Source organism: Nannospalax galili, unplaced genomic scaffold, assembly GCF_000622305.1.
Source record: "Nannospalax galili isolate Female #2095 unplaced genomic scaffold, S.galili_v1.0 scaffold45, whole genome shotgun sequence".
NCBI lineage: Eukaryota > Metazoa > Chordata > Mammalia > Rodentia > Spalacidae > Nannospalax > Nannospalax galili.
The window spans coordinates 1,956,864-1,973,553 of record NW_008355775.1 but is presented as its reverse complement, the minus strand read 5'-3'; the positions used below and the strand labels follow the sequence as shown (position 1 = coordinate 1,973,553).

The 16,690-nt window shown below is 35.0% G+C and overlaps 1 protein-coding gene and 1 pseudogene across 5 annotated transcripts in view; both read left to right on the top strand.

Annotated features, from left to right (window-relative positions):
* Xrcc4 (X-ray repair cross complementing 4) overlaps positions 1-16,690 on the top strand; it is a 270,439-nt gene that overhangs the window by 171,941 nt on the left and 81,808 nt on the right. For 4 of the 5 annotated variants that reach the window (XM_008853290.3, XM_017803246.1, XM_029556200.1 and 1 more), the window contains 2 exons: positions 6,562-6,709; positions 7,912-7,965. In XM_008853290.3, the coding sequence (XP_008851512.1) occupies positions 6,562-6,709; positions 7,912-7,965 (202 nt within the window). The remainder of the gene's footprint in view (positions 1-6,561; positions 6,710-7,911; positions 7,966-16,690) is intronic. The other variant, XM_008853292.3, reaches the window with a different exon arrangement.
* Positions 15,583-15,995, top strand: LOC103750292 (annotated as a pseudogene).

Below are 16,690 nucleotides of genomic sequence, written 5' to 3'. Positions count from 1 at the left end.
GAGGAAGGCTGTCTACCTGACGAGTTTGTATTCATGCTCAGATGCCGAGGAGCTCAGAAGGTGGGTGACTGTGACCAGTGATAGTCATGTATATAGAGATTAGAAATGCATGTGAAAACGTCTCAATGTCAAGAGCCATCCTACATTTTTAAATACTATGAATACTTCCGGAGTCTATAGTTTATCTTTCCTGGCCCATCCCACCTCTGACCTTGGGAGTATTGGATTTCTGAGCATGACATCTTAGGTAAGGTTGCCTCACATTCAGTAAATATTTGCTGTTAACTTTGGCTTCCAACTGTGCTAGTTAGAAAGAAGCCCAACTTTTGGAAAAGTGTATGTACCTGGATGTGTCCATCAATGCACACACATGCTTTCAGTATTTGTTGCTGTTTTCATTTTATTTGATAATTGCCGCTGAATAAGTTACACTATTGATTTTTTGTATAAAATGATCTTTAGGTACTCAGTGAAAATTGGGTAGCAAGATAGTGCAGATTTGAATAGGGGCTATTTGATAAAAGCTGAGGAAAAATGGTGTTTATTTGCTTGACCAGATTACAAATTTACTACTTTAGGATAGTTACTTAAGATACTGCTTCTTCAAGAGAGTATGATGTGCTTTATCTCAACTCCTTTTCCTGATTGTGTCCTTGATACTAAGACACACTACAGAAGCATTAAGTAGCTCTATGTTTTTACTTGTTTTCTTTGTGAAAAAAGGGCATTTCTAAGATTTCATATTTAGAATTATATTTTAAGGGTTAGACTGGATTTTTCACCACTTAATGCTTTTTATCTTTGGAAATAAAAACCTTGCCTTAGTGATTATAAATACTTAATAAATACTTTCAAAGAGAATAAGTAAATTAAATAGCCCCAAATAGTCACAGCAGTCTCATAGCTGTCTTCCTAACATAGGTCATGATTCTGTGGCAGTTGAGTTATTGTTAATTTTAAAAACTACTAATTTCTGTTTTATGCCTTTTTTTTTTAATTTATGAGAAAATTTACAAGATAGCTTGTGTTCCCTAAATCCACCAATGTCATTCTCAATTTTGTCTGTATATGAACACAAATATTTTGTTAGTATTGCAACAGTTATGTCAAATATATCTGACATGCTTTGATTTATAAAACAATTTGTGCATCTAAAAAGTGTTATCTACTTAGTTAATACATGATTGATTTCATCATATCAGAAATCATATTTAGAATATAACTTTTCAACTGAGATTCTGTGATATGCTTAAGATAAATGTCAAAGCTGGAGACCCACACATGGGTATTCTCCCTCCACTTTCCCTACCTCATCTGTAGGTCCATAAGGAAGTACATTTTGACTTTAAATATGAAATGCATGTTTGAAGATAAGAGTTTGCATGTTCAGATGTCTCACATAAAATTAGTGAGTAGCAAGTTAACAATATTTCATAGTATAAGATGTAGATTCTCCTTGAAGGTCATTCATACCCTAATTGGAGGGAAGAGGTAAGTGCAGAAAGTGAATAACAATACAAGATAACCTGTATAAAATGAGTGGCTTAAAGTATAAACTCTAAGAAAATAAGATTTCAGTAGATTAGAACTACTAGAGGTGGCAAAAAGGAGTTGGTGCTGAAGGAGGCAAACAAATGGTTAAATAAAAGAATGAAGAACATTTAAATCTAAGAAAATAAGGAATGAAAATGAGCAGTAGGAACACTGGAGACCTTGTGAGCTTATAGACTGTGAGGGAAGAAGATCTCTGTGAGACGTGGTAACAAAAGCAAGTGGAAGTCACATGTAAATACAAAGCTAGGATCTTAGACTTTGTTATAAGCCATAGGGGACAGTGATAGATTTTGTTTATTTCTTTGTCCTCGGCCTCTGCAAGCAGAATACATTTATATTCATGGTCAAATGATGTGAAGATTTGAACCGCTTTCATTCCACAATTTAATGTGATAGCCACATTGCCAATATCATAAATACGTATCCCATGTGTTTGTGTGCATGGGTGCGTGCATGTATGCGCGTGCTCGTGTGTGGGGGGGGGTAGGGGAAGAGTAGTAACTGTGTATAGCCTAGAAAGTAGAGGAGGGGAGGTGTTCTCCATTAGAATATACATTATACATCATAAGAAAGGGGCAAGTTCATAAGGGTCATGCAATGAGATCCTTACAAAACAAATTAGAAACCAGAAAATTAATTTTATCTAAATACTCAAGGGTTTATCAGTCAGAAACGGAGCTTTACCAGGTTCTGAGTCACAGGATTCATCCAGGTTCCTGGCAATTTAGCCTAGTGTCATTTGTTTTGACATCGAATACCTAGGGAAGTCAGCACTCTGCTCATGCCTTTCTGTTGCTGCCCAGCCCCTGCAGTTCTGCTGTCAGAGGAGAAGTATGACTTTTTCTGTAGCCACCTCTCACAACAGCAGGGCTTGTGTAAAAATTCACTGCTTTCCAGTGCAGAAACCTCATGAGAGCCTGAAATTCATCCCATAGCTGTTACCGGATGGCATTTCAGCGGCAGTGGGTTGACTGACAAATGGCATTTTTTTTTTTCCTAAAGCATTACTGAAAATAGTGAAAGATACATCATGATGACAAAGAACTGATGATAATTTGTAAAACTAGAAATTCTGGAAGTAGAATCATAGGACAATCACTTCCCAGTCAGTATAAAATTCTTACTCTTCCTTTTGCATCTGAAATTTTGCAAGTTTATTCAGCATACCTGTCCGTCTCCTTTATCCCACTTCTTCTCTGCTGTCCACACTTCACTATTTCTACTTCTTGTGTCTTTTTAAAATCATGACCATCAGACCATGCTCTTCCTCATTGTTATTTGAGCATTAGTCTTTCTGTTCTAACTCTGCTCAAGCTTTCCTCCTGTCTAAAATAAGTATTTTTCCTGTTTTCTGGAATTGTATTGTGGAGTGCATAGAATGTAATAGAATATTCTTCCCATTATGAAAGGCTAGATAGATTTTCGAAGCTCTTTTAAAAAACAGTATTTAAAGGAAGAGAATGTCTTACAATAAGATCGGCATTACATGTGCCTGAAAAGCTACAGAGAACACTGTTTCCCATGGTATAAACACAAGTCAAAAAAGAGAGAGCAACAGTGTGTGCGAGAGAGATTTTCTGTTTAAATGGTAGTAACATTACACAGCTGCCTTTTCACCAAGCCAATTTTGTAGGAAGGTTCTCTGTAATTGTCAAGAGAAAGGAATCATAATTTTGTGGTTAACTGGCCAGAATTATTTTGTCCTACACAATGTCAGCTGCTTTGTGGTAAATGATAATCACCAAGAACTTGGAAGTGTGAAAAGATTAGATATAGCACAATTTTCCTTCAAAGTAATAATATATTCTTAGATTAAATTTGCCATGTCATTGTTAAACGTTTAGTGATTACAAGCACAAACTAACAAATGAATTCATCCTAAAACTTGACGACACTACAAGATTTCTGTTCCTCTAGGTGTCTCAGTGATTACCCATGTAAAATATTCATTTTTTGGACAATATAAATAAAGGTTCCTGAAGTTGGAATGATGACACTTACTATGTCTGGATTTCACAGCTGAATATAGAACCACTTAAAGATGTAGCATAAGAAATCATTTCCAAGGATAAATAGGCCTCATGGGATGTTTATAATTTGTGTATAAAATGTTTAGAAGCATCTCAGAAATTCTAGTCTGCCTGTGTATCTTGGTCACTTTTAATGGCACCCATCAGAGTCCATGGGTAGTATTCATTAATCTCATTTACATGCCCTATTTCTAATAGATGTACATTTTTAATTCTGCAAGCCAACCAGTAAACCATCACTAATTTGCTGGAATAGTAATAGTGTAAGTGCCTACAATAGTGCCCTCGGAAATACAGATGTTTTTGTTGAACCCAACTTCTGTCTATTCCTGAATAGATGCTGGAAATAGTTCACTCTAACAGACATTTGTTCACATTGTATTTTTTCATTTGAGTTTATGTTCTGAGATATTTCTTTATGGCAAAAACTTTCAGAATCCTTTCTTTTTGAAATATTTGTATTGCTTTCTGCAGTCATTCTGTTGCTCACTTCTATCCCAGAACTTCTTGCTCCAATCAGGCAGTAAGTACCATGGATCAGCCTTTCCCCATCTCTCCCTTTCTGCTACTCTCCCTGACATCTGGTAACAAAATACCATTCCCAACTTCCATGAGATTGATTTTAGAGTACATGTGACTGAAATCATGTCACATCAAATTTAAGGGGAATTGCAGGCATTGTACCAAATAGTGTAATCATTTCATACATACAACATCCTTTTTGCCTGCCAATTTTTAAGTGATCATTTTCAGTTTTGAAGTGAATGGCAGAAATTTTGTAACTTTTAAAAGGAAATATGTACCTTTAAATCCATCTATAATGCACCATTCTCTCTCCTACACTTTTGCTCGATTTGTTCATAGGCTTGTATCTGCATCTTCGTTAGTCATCTCAATGTTTAATAAAACAAGGAAAATTTTATAGCTTGAGTGCGTTCTGAAAAAGAATGTTCTTTTTCTTTTTCTTTTCTCTAACATCTACATGTTTTAAGAGTTGGAAAGTTATCTTTAAGGAATGTAGTAGAACTTAAATGTCTTAAAAACTTAAATAGGCCTTTATATATATTATATAGATATAATATATGATAGAGTACATGAAAATGGAAGGGGGAATAAGGGAGTTGCAGATAGGGGAAGGGGTCTAAGTACAATCAAAACATAGTGTATGAAATTCATAAAAATTCAATTAAAATAAAAAGAATAAACTTTAGTGGCAAGGCCAAAAATTACAATAAAATACAATTTCTTTATAAAATGTTAAATAATTTTGGAAAGTAAAATATACTTTGGTAGGTGTTCAGTTAATATATGATTAATCAATAATTTGCTCTGCTTCCTAGTTGAGTGTTTTACTTATCAAAATAATAAGCTATGTGAGCCTGGTCTGTTTCATGTGGACAAATCACTTAACTTTTCTGGCACCTTAGTTTCCCAATGACTATAGTAACAGCTTATTCCATGGGCTGGCAAGACGATGCACATTAAACCCAAGGCAAAGCATGTAGCACATGAGTTTTCAAAAAGAGCAATTATTTTCAAAAGTAAAATTAAATGAGAGTTTGAAGGGAGTGTCTAGCAGTGTCCAAGTGATCCCGGAGATCTCATGTGAGATATGAACTGCAGAGACGTTCAGGACTCAACATGAGGCCTTTCTACCAGCTCGTGATGTATGTGCACTTGAAAAGATAATTTATTCTGAAAATGAATCAGACAATAATTACTGGAGTTTGCTTGGGAAACAAATTAAGCTGTGGGCACAATATTCAGGATCTCTGCGGTGTTGTCATTGTTTCCATTAGGTCTCTGTTTACAACCCTAATGGTCCCTTGTCCCTGGAAGCACAAGCAGCACTTGAGTCCCTCATGATAAGCAGCTGACTCTTTGCATTGCTCCTCCTCCACAAGGAAGACATGGGTTATGGAATGCATTTGATTCTCATACTTCCTTCAAGTTAAAAATCTGTTTCAAGGTACAAGGGACAGCGGTTTCACAAGCTCTTCAGCTGTCACCACTGCTGCACCAGAGTTAGCTCTTGACAGTCATAGTTATTGACTGTGTGCATTTACTAAGCCAGCCAATATTTTTAGCAAAGGGATAAACTTAGGCAGGATTTTCAGCTTCCTACACCCACTCTTTAAATGTCTGTATATTGCTAAAGGTTTTTTTCCAAACTGGGAAAGAGATCTTCCCTCTGATATTCTTTAAATGAGACATGTGTGTATGTGTACCAGTAAGGTGTGTTGAAGTTCAAATTATGTTGATACCATTGCTGTGTTCAAACCAAAGCACCCCTTTTTTTGTAGGAGCATGTATGATAGCAGAATATTCTGTGTATTAATGAACAAATGGGTATTCTGAATGCCACTTGAACTTCCTAGAACTAAGTTAATGGAGAATAAAGGGACAGAAGCTAAGCATGTTTCCACTGGTGCTTCTGCCTCACAGGCACTGGACATTCTGAGGCATAGTTAGCACACTAACCACTTCAGAGGCTATTTCATTATTCTATAACATTTTTTATTATTATTTTTTAAAGCCCATTTGACTTTAAAGTCTATGAAAATATCCCTGTTACTATCAAAGATTCCATACCAGCAGATAATTGGTGTTTGATACTAACTTGATTCATATCATTCCTATCGCATATTTTTTCAGACACTTTTTCTAGGCACCTCCAAAATCTGTATCTAGTTCTGGCACCAAACAATTAAAATACATTAATGATGGGTTGGAGAAGGTGCTTGCCTTAGACAGGCAAAGATTATTATTCATGTGGCCACTATACCTATCTTCATGTTGGTTGGAAGTATTTCACACCATCTAACTGCCTCTCATCACCAATATGCATAAACAGTTGAGAGAAGAGTTTTGCTGTATTTAAATATTGTTACCTTATATCAATGTTAAGGAAGCACATTGATACTTAATATAAATTACATGGATAAACTTGTTGGGTTGCATTATTATTTTATTTTAGCTACACATTGTAAGGACGATTCCATTTTTTCAAGTCCCGATGTCACCGATATTGCACCAAGCAGGAAGAGGAGACATTTAACACAGAAAAATCTTGGGATAGAACCAAAGATGGTTCCACAAGAGCACCAGCTTCAGGAAAAGGGAAAGTAAGTACTCCATGCTTTCTAAAATCATAATGCATTTTGTTATTATGTTATCTGAAAAATTATATTCTCTGAATTTGTTTATTCTAAATAATAAAAATTATTTGGAATATTATAAAATGTTTGATACAATACATTTTCTGTGGTACTTGGTAATTCCTATAAATATTTAAGGCAGAAATGCCAAAAATATTAGCAAATATTTTTTTCTTGTGCTTTTCACAGTTTAATTAGAAATGACATGTAGGATACTAAAAATATTAGATTCCGTCTTGTGCTCAGTAAAGTGTTTCATTCTAATTTATTGCTTAAAAGACCCCATGCAGCATTTCAATTAGCCACTTGACTTGGCAGTGCTTAGGTTTTTTTCCTAATAAAATTCCTCATTCTAGCCATCTTTTTATTTCAATTGAACTTTAGCATTATATTTTATTTTTACTGTTTCTCACTCTTTGTTTCAGACTGATTTCCATGAATCTATAGTCTAATGTAACTGTAATGAGTTGAGAAGTTAAAATATTTCATTACAGCAAAACGATGGGAATTTATAGATAATATTATCAGTTGAATTCTACATGTATGTGTAAATCATTAGAAGTCTGGCTGTACGTATATTACAGGTGTCTGTAAAGAGGACAGCTAAGGTTTTTAAGGTCCTTTGTTGGGAATCTATGAGGCCATCTCTTCTAGTCTATACATATGTGAGACTTAGATTTTCTTTTATATCTTTCACTTAATATAACATGTCATAGCTGATTGAATGCAGAAGCTAATGGAAATCTAGTTGTTCTCAATCAAGCTAGCCATCAGACAGATCTGCAAAAGCATAAAACAATATTGCCACAAGGTTTTTTTGTTTGGAAAATACAGTGACATTTCTTAAAGGATATTTTATTTGTGTTATGAACACATAATTTGTGTTATTTTGAAATGAAATAATATTTTACTGTTAATTATAAATATACCAAATGTAGTCCACATAAACAAAAATGTGGATATCAAAGTCTTGATGTGCTTAAGAAATTTTGAAAATGTAAAAGGACCCTGAGAACAGAACTTTTTAAATTCCCTAGGCAGTGGGGATGGAAGGGAGAGGCACTGGCAGTGTCACAGGAGCCTAGCAAGATGGCAAGTGGGCTTTTAAAATTCCTAGTATAAAAATAAGTATTACAGGTGATACAGTAGCTCTCTTCTGTAATCCTCAGCACTCAAGCAGAGGAAAGTAGACTGTGCAAGTTCAAGACCAACCTTTCTACACGGTGAGTTCAAGGCCAACTAGGCTACAGAATGAGATTCTATTCCTAAGTCCAAAGTATATCATCCTCAACCATCCCCCCTCCACTGCATCCTCCTCTCAAAAGAGGGGCACATGGGACATAGCAAAATCCCCAGGAATAGTGTCCCCTGGAGTATTGTTTTGTGATATATATTCAAAATTCTTAAATATCAGTGCTTTTACAACAAAAATTCCAACCATCAAGTTGTAATATTTGTAATTAAAATGAATTGTAAGAAAAGTGCACTTTGTTGTGTGTGTGGAATCTCCCGTGTTCCCTCCCCACAGTCCTACTATTTAGGAAGTTGTCTGCTTGGCCAACTGATGGTCCGTGCTGAGAGAAACAGGATCATATCCTTTGAGAATTGTAATTATAGTAATACATGTGAAAACCATTCAGCACCATGTCAGTTGCTGGACAAAACCATTAAAGCATTGAGCCAAAAGTATAAATAAACTCTTGTATAGTCTTTAGAAAATTTTATAGACATTCTTTGTTTCTATAGACAAGCAAGTAAAATATGTGTAAGTTTGTGTATTTCAGAGGCCCATAGAAATAATTTAGTCTTCTGTGTGATAAATGTCTTCTAAAAAGAGTTAAAACATGCTTTTCAAAAATATTGTTAAAATGTTTCGCAGATGTTGCTTCACAAACTGAAGTGAGAGAGTTTGAACTGTGTGTTCTGAGTTAACCTCACTGAAGTTTTCCATTAAGAAATTATGTAAGCTATTGTATTTCAGGTGAATAGCAAATGGTAGAATATTATTTTCCAATGTGATTCCATTTGTCAAATATTCAATTTTCCCTTAGTCCTCATAGTCTCTCATTCCCAGCTGTGTGAGCCAGACTAGTGGCTCGCGGTTTCTGTTGATTCTCCTTTCTCCACCCCCTGTCTCTCTGTAGGCATCCTCTGGATTTACATGTATTCTATAAGGTCCTCACACATGTGTAGCAAGCACAATACCCACTGAGTCACCTCCCAGACCTATACTTCTTCCTTGGTTTGTATAGTAATTTGAAAAATATTAAAGGGCTAGATTAAAATTTTTTTTTCTCTATTTGAGAAAGGGTCTCCCTATAGCCCCAGCTGTCCTGGAACTCACTATGTAGACCAGGCTGGCCTTGAACTCACAGAGATGTGCCTGACTCTGCCTCCCAAGTGCTGGGACTACAGGCGTGCGCCACCATGCCTGGCTTAGGTTAATTTTTTTTAAAGATCAGGGAAAAGGTACTGTTTGTCTCTTTGCTTTTAGAAAGGGAACTTCCCTGGCCAACAACTCATAGGAAGGTTTCTCTTGTCTTGGTACTGTGATTTTCGTTATATAGCATTCAGCTCTACACATGTACTCTCGTGTGTGTGTGTGTGTGTGTGTGTGTGTGTGTGTGTGTGTGTGTATTTTTCAGTAGATTTATAAAATAATGGAATACCTAGACCAACAGGAACATATATTGGTTGCTCTTTTCATATTTTTTCAGAATTTTTCCAAAGAGTCTAAAAATTTAGACTTTATAAGTAAGTTTCCTTGGTGCTCTTTCAAAATCTACTTCATTTTGGTCATATGCAAATCATTTCAGTCAACAGGTAGTATCCTACTTTTTGAACTTTTTGTATTTTAACTGCCATAGAACTCATTTTACCTTTCGTATCTGTGTGCTTATTGTGAAAGTGTCTCCATATATCCTGCCTGGATTTTCCTCACTTCACCTCTGGATAGTTTAACCGCCTTGGTTTCTCAGATATTTATTGGAATTTCATCTTTAGATTTTTTTTAGTGGGTTTTGTTTGTTTGTTTGTTTGTTTGTTTGTTTGAGACATAGCCTCCCTGTAGCCACAACTGGCCTAGAACTTCAGAAGTAGACCAGGCTGGTCTTGATATCACAGAAATCTGCCTGCCTCTGCCTCAGGAGTGCTGGGATTAAAGGTGTGTGCCATCACGCCTGGTTTGGAATTACATCTTTTTTATTACTGTCTATAACATCAACTGATTTTCAATGGATAGCTTTGTCTCCTATTGCATTACTGGAGTACCTTATATCTTAAATATTAATGTTGTTTTCTCAGCTTGTGATTTGCCTTTTAGTCTTTGTAAATGACATTTTATATTTATGTAAGTTATTAAATTTATTCATAAATGGGGAAGATTATATCATTTTTAATATTTTTGTGTCTTAAGTATTAGACTAAAATATGTTTATGTAAGTATGTATATATTTCATTAGTTACCTGTACCTATTTCATAGATCTGAGCTCAGATCCAGACAGGTTAGTGTGCTTGCTCAAAATAAGTGATTTTCTGATTGTATCTTTCAGTCTAGGCTTACTTTATTCCAAGGATCATACTTTCTATTTACTATTTTACTGCTTCAATGCTAGCAATAATAACTAATATTAATCTGATTTCTCTGTGCTAATGACTATGCTAAGCAATTGAATTGCACCCCATTAATTCATTTAATTTTCACTGCACACATGTTCCTTGGGGCTCTGGTTTTGTTTTGTCATTTATATATTTGGAAAATAGCTGAAAAAAGTTGAATTTCAATGGAGCTCAACTGCTTGCTCAAAATTTCTGTAATAGGATAATGGAGATATAACTGCAAGCTCTGTGGGTTCAAGGATTGGTTTGATAATTTCTCCTACCTGTCTTCAAGATGGCTATGGGTCAGACTAGAGTCCTGTGTACTCTAGAAATATGATACCAGCTAGACTGGAACTCCCTATGGAGGCCAAGCTGGCCTCTATCTCACAGAGATCCACCACCTTTGCCTCCCAAGTGCTGGAATCAAAGGTGTGTGCCACCATGTCTGGCCTACTGATCCTTTTTTAAAGCAATCTCCTCTCTGGACATTTGACTAAATTTTGGACATCTTTTCTTGGAAAGGGAATTGTGTTTATGAAATTTCAATTCTAGAATAATTCCTTTTCTTGTAGTTCTTATGGAAATGATAATTATCTCTACCTCTTTTAAATTTACTCAGCAAAATACTCTTTTCTTCTCCTTGGTAATCCATGAGGTATTGTATTGGATGGAAATAACATGTTTGGAAAGCAATATTTTAAAAGTAGTTGATAAAATCTGATATATATATGCACAAATATATATATGCATATGTGAACATAGATATAATTACATGTGCCAATTTCAAATATAGTGCCTATTTTCATGTTTGCATTTGATTTTTTTTGAAATGGAGATTTTTTTTTTATATTTCATTTTTATTTTATGTGTATGAGTGTATTGCCTGCATGCGAGTGCACCTAAGTAGTGCAATGCCACAGAGGTCAGAAGAGGGCTTCGGGTTCAGGACAGTAGTAGTCACCATGTGGGTACTGCAAACCGAACCCGGATCCTCTGCAAGAGCAGTCAGTGCTTTTAACCACTGAGCCATCTCTCCAGCTCCTGCATTTGATTCTTAAAACTGCTAATGATGAATGGATTTTTTGAAATTGAATCTGAAACTTTTAAATATTTAATCTATACAGAACTATAATCATCAGATTCAACATGGAATTTTTGGTTTCTGAACTTTAAACTTCTTTAGTGTCAAATAAAGAACATGAAATTAATGCTGAATCACTATATATTTACTTTGGTCAATAAAACAAACTTCATTTTTTATAGTACTTTAATTTTACCATGATGTTTATGTTACTTGCAAAAGTAAACACAGTGGTGTTTTTTAAACAAGGCAGGTTTTTATTAGTTGCACTGTGTGTTTATCTAACTGTTCAGCCTGTAGCTCTCACTTTGCCTACTGCATATTTTGATTAATGGCCCCTTGGACTTGTTCCAGATCACACTGATTGTGGTCAGGGCACTCCAATGATGATTTATTAATTGTGCTTGCAAATTAAAGGAAGTAAGATTGGTCATATGTATTATTATGTTATGTGTTCACCAATAATCTCAGGGATTATGTTTTAAAATAAAGTTTTCCTGAATTTTTTTGTTGGTTTTTGGTTTTTTTTTTTACATTTTATGTATGCAGGAAGGACAAAATATTCATAAATTTAGCTTATACAGTATTAAAGCTTATACAGCTTTATGGCTTTTTAGAATATGACTGTTAAATGTATCAGAAAATTAATCTTGTAAGTACATGCAATTTAATTTCTCTTTTAATGGAATTTGAAGGTAATATATTTCAATAGACATTCAAAGGTACTTAAAAGTATATCTCCATGTTTGTAACACTAGGAACAACCCTTATTTATAACCCGAGTAAATGCATTCAAATTTCAACTTACTGACAGATTTGATTATAGTTAATAATGAATTTAATAGGAGTCTGATAATTTTTTGGATTTTCACATGCAAAAATGTTATCATACATGATATCCTTTTATCTTTTGAATAACTATAATATATAAAATTTCCCTAAATGTGGCTTGATAGTAATCATTTTTTAGCCATTATAACCATTAACAAAGATAGAATAATGTGTAAATCTTTATTATTCCTGCCCGGTAGGACTCTTGTTCATAATTTATAGTTCAGTATTGAAAATAGGTACCTTTTCATTATTTACTATGACATATTCAAATTTTATATTTTAATTTTACATAATAATGTGATTTATAGCCTAAATCATTTACTTTAACATATTATCTTTTGGTATTTAAATATTGTGAAATAAAATGCTGTGTCACTCTAAAACCAAAAGACATTACATGTTCTCTGAAGCATGAGTTAGCTGTGCTACAGTAAGAAGGTCCAAGCCCAAAGTAACTGACACACTGGCAAACAGAGTAGGTAAGTCAGCCTCAAGGGTGGACTAGCACCCAGCAACCTTAAGATATACAGAAGGCCACTAGTATTAGTCAGGATTCCTTTGCTTTGCTAGATCACTTGTAAATGACAGAGAATATGGACAAATTTTAAATATTTTTACAAAATACTTTAGCTACATTTTAGGACATATATATTGTTAAGATCACTGGCTGCTCTGCAAAAAACCTGGGCTCGAATCCTAGCATGCACATGGTGGCTAACAACTGTCCATAACTCCAGTTCCAGGGGATCCAACTCCCTCTTCAGACCTCTGTGGGCATCACACAACATGTGTACACTTACATACATAGTAGCAAAACACTCATACACATAAAATAAAATAAAGTTTCTTAAAACTATTAAAAATCCTTGACAATAATATTATTTTAAGAAATTCCTTAAATTTATAATTTTCTAAATCAAATTTGTACATGTTAGTTTTAAATATATTTATAAGAAATGAAGATAATTTGTGAGTATATTAAAGCATGTATAATTTCCAGCATTATTAAGCGCTTAATATTGCATATACTTTTCAAAATGCAGAATAAAGCTTGGCACAGGCTCTGTCTTTTGTAGTTTTTTTATATGAAATAACAATGAAGAAAGATTCGTCAGTAGCATTCATTCATATTTTTGGCCACATAATATTTTCTGACAAACTAGCATTCGAACTTATATGACTAATTTTAATATGTGTAAAAGGTTTAAATGCCATGATATATTAAAAATATATACATTTCAGAGGAGAGAGAGCTGAGTCTTCTCTGGAGGACTATGGAATAAGAAGGTGTGATTAAGTTAAAGCCTGGCCACAGGAGTTATGATCGGAGTTTGGCTCTGAAGATCAATATGTTTCTAAAGGCTTAAACGAATAAAGATAAGGCAGACACTAAACGCTGAAGCCACTGTACTGGCTACCATCATTTCCTTTAGAAACTGAACCACCTGCTGCATCAGCAAATGTTATCAAATCATGCAGCTGCCAACCTAGAGGTTGTTTCATTCATTTTTTGTTGTTGTTCCTTTTTGTTTTTTGAGACCAGGGTCTCCCTGTAACCTCAGCTGGCCTGGAACTCACTATGTAGACCAGGCTGGCATGATCTCAGAGAGATCTGCCAGTCTCTGCCTCTCTGGAGTGCTAGAATTAAAGGTGTATGCAACCACACTTGGCTCATTTTTTTTTATAATTTGTTTTTGTTTTGAGATTGTGTGTTGCTATGTAGTCCAACCTGTATAGAAGAGGCTTTATTTCTGAACTGATTTGTCAGTGAGGTAAAGTCTTGGGCAGTCATAATGCCAATAGAACACAAAGGGAAATTATATATGCCTATGAAATGATCAGTAGAAATGTCCATGTCTCTTCTTTCTTCATATCCCTCTTCCACATAAATTATAAATAAGGAAAGCATCCCAGGAGAAAGCCTAATCAACAAGGTAAGAGGAATCATGGTTCCAGGACAATCTCGTGGATTATCTGCTGCTCAACCACCTCTAGAAAGAGACAGTGGTCTATAGCTTGATTGTAGGCCTACTTTGGGTCTCTTGATTAGATGAACTTGGGATATGCCCTAAGAGTAAGGATCTCCTATCAGAAGAACAGATGGCCTCACAAAACACATGGGAAAGGAATCAGGGAATTAAAGGTACAGAGCCCATGTCATGTAATGCATGCGAATGTTAATAAAGCTTGAAAGGCAAATGAAACTGAAATCACAGGAACTATGTTCTCGGCTTATTTATTCAGGGTTGTTTTGTGAATGCAGCAAAGAACTGTTAAGATGTTTGAGATGAAAAGTAGCAGAATAGACACTGTTTTAGGAAAATTTCCTTCTTAAGTCATATACTGGATGAAAGAAAACTGCACTGATGTTTGTGAATTAAAAAAGATACAGTAGTTATCCAGAAGGAGTTTGTAGATACATGTGCAATGTAAATGTGAGTGAGATTATAAAGGAAAAGAGAAGGATCTTTAAGGTTGGTGTGTTCGTACCACTAAAGACTAGGAAGCATCATCAGTTATTGAATGCTATTTGGTAGACATGGTCTTTTCACAAAGCAAATGATCTCTCTTCCTTTAGTAATCAGCCCAGGGGAAAGGAAACATTCCCTTTTCCATGCTGAAATATTTACATGCTCAAGATAGAGTGTAACACGTTAATGTTGCATTATTTTACTTCATTTTATTGAATTCATTATTTTAGTTAGCATATAGTTTAATCAGCATGCTCTCCTGGAATCATAAGAAGATTTGGCACCCAGAAGATACATTGTAGCCTACACAAACCTTCCATAGTGCAGGGTTTCTTGTCAGTGTGAGTTACTATTTCTTCTGGGCATATATTTTTCTTGTCATCTGAAGTCACTGAGTTTGTCTTTCTTGGAGATGAATGATACTTTGATGAGGGACTACAGAGAAAAATCAACATTTTCACCATTGTAACCTGTTAAGGATATATTGTTGACTTAAGAAGCGTTTATCTTAAGTTCAGGATAAATGGCTTTATAGAAATTTTCAGAAGATAAAGAATATGATTTGAAATGATAAATGAATTTGGTAAAGTATTGGAGCAATGAATATTGGTATAAAATTTATATGACCTATATATCCCTACTCAAGGAAACGTTGAAAAATTTTTCTGCTTGTTGAGGTCTGTTCTAGATTAATAAAAAAATGATATCATGCAAAGCATAGAAACTACTGAAAAGAGCATATCATGTGTCCTCATCTGCTACATAGGCAAGTAAGGCATATGGGCTCTCAATATTCTCAGCTAATAAGAAGTCCGGAGCGAGCAGGACGCTGTTGGATGGCAGTAGCAGAGCAATGCCTAAAGCAACAGAACTTGTTTCTTTGAGCTCTTCAGGCGGTGATTCTGACAGTCAAGTTGAAAAAAAATTAAAGAGGAAAAAGCAATTTGCTCCAGAAAAATCTCTAGAGACAAAAAGCCTGGTGAAGCCTTTGGAGCTTTGGCCTCTTCCAAGCAGAGTAGCAGCAGCAGAGGTGATATGTTTTAGATTCGGAAAATGAGATTCGTCAGTGTTTGGGACTTTAAAGGGAAAATTATAATTGATATTAGAGAATATTGGATGGACTCAGGAGGTAAAATTAAACCAGATAGAAAGGCTATTTCCTTAACTATGGATCAGTGGAACCAGCTGAAGTAACAGATTTCTGACATTGATGGTGCAGTAAGAAAACTATACAATCTGAGCCATATCAAACTTGTACTGTTCTAGTTGTTTTAATCTGTCTTTTTATATTGTTTTTTTTTCCTAAGTGTTATTTTCCAAGCTTTTGTATATTTGGATTGCTGAGTGGTTTGTAAGATGAATACTTTTTTTTTAATATGAATTTTTTTATTTTTTTAATTAAAAGAAGCATTTCATTACAACAGCATTAACCTATTCAATAATATTTTTCTGAGCTAGAGTACATCTCTTTCAAAATTGACTCTACATTTCTAGGTTTAGAGATGAATTATTACACTTATATAATCTTTTACTCATTATAAACTCTATAAGACATAAAATTAAATGAGGTTCCAACATTTAAAAAAGAGCTCCACCTCGTTGTCAAAACACACAGTTTCATACAGAAAAATTCATTCCAAGCCTATTGACATTGAGAAGTTTTCACGTGCATTTCTAATCTCTATATACATGGCTATTACTGGTCACAGTCACCCACCTTCTGAGCTCCTCGGCATCTGAGCATGAATACAAACTCGTCAGGTAGACAGCCTTCCTCTCCCACTAGAGCCTCCATACTCTGCCATCCCTGTCACTGTCCACTGTGCTGTCAGCACCCCCATCCATTCCCCCCATCTTCCCTTCTGGTAAATCAAGTCAGCCAGAGGTCCCTGTTCCAGGAGGATCAGCTGTTCCTCATCTAGGACAATCCATTGTCAGTATTCCTTTGGATAGAATTGGGG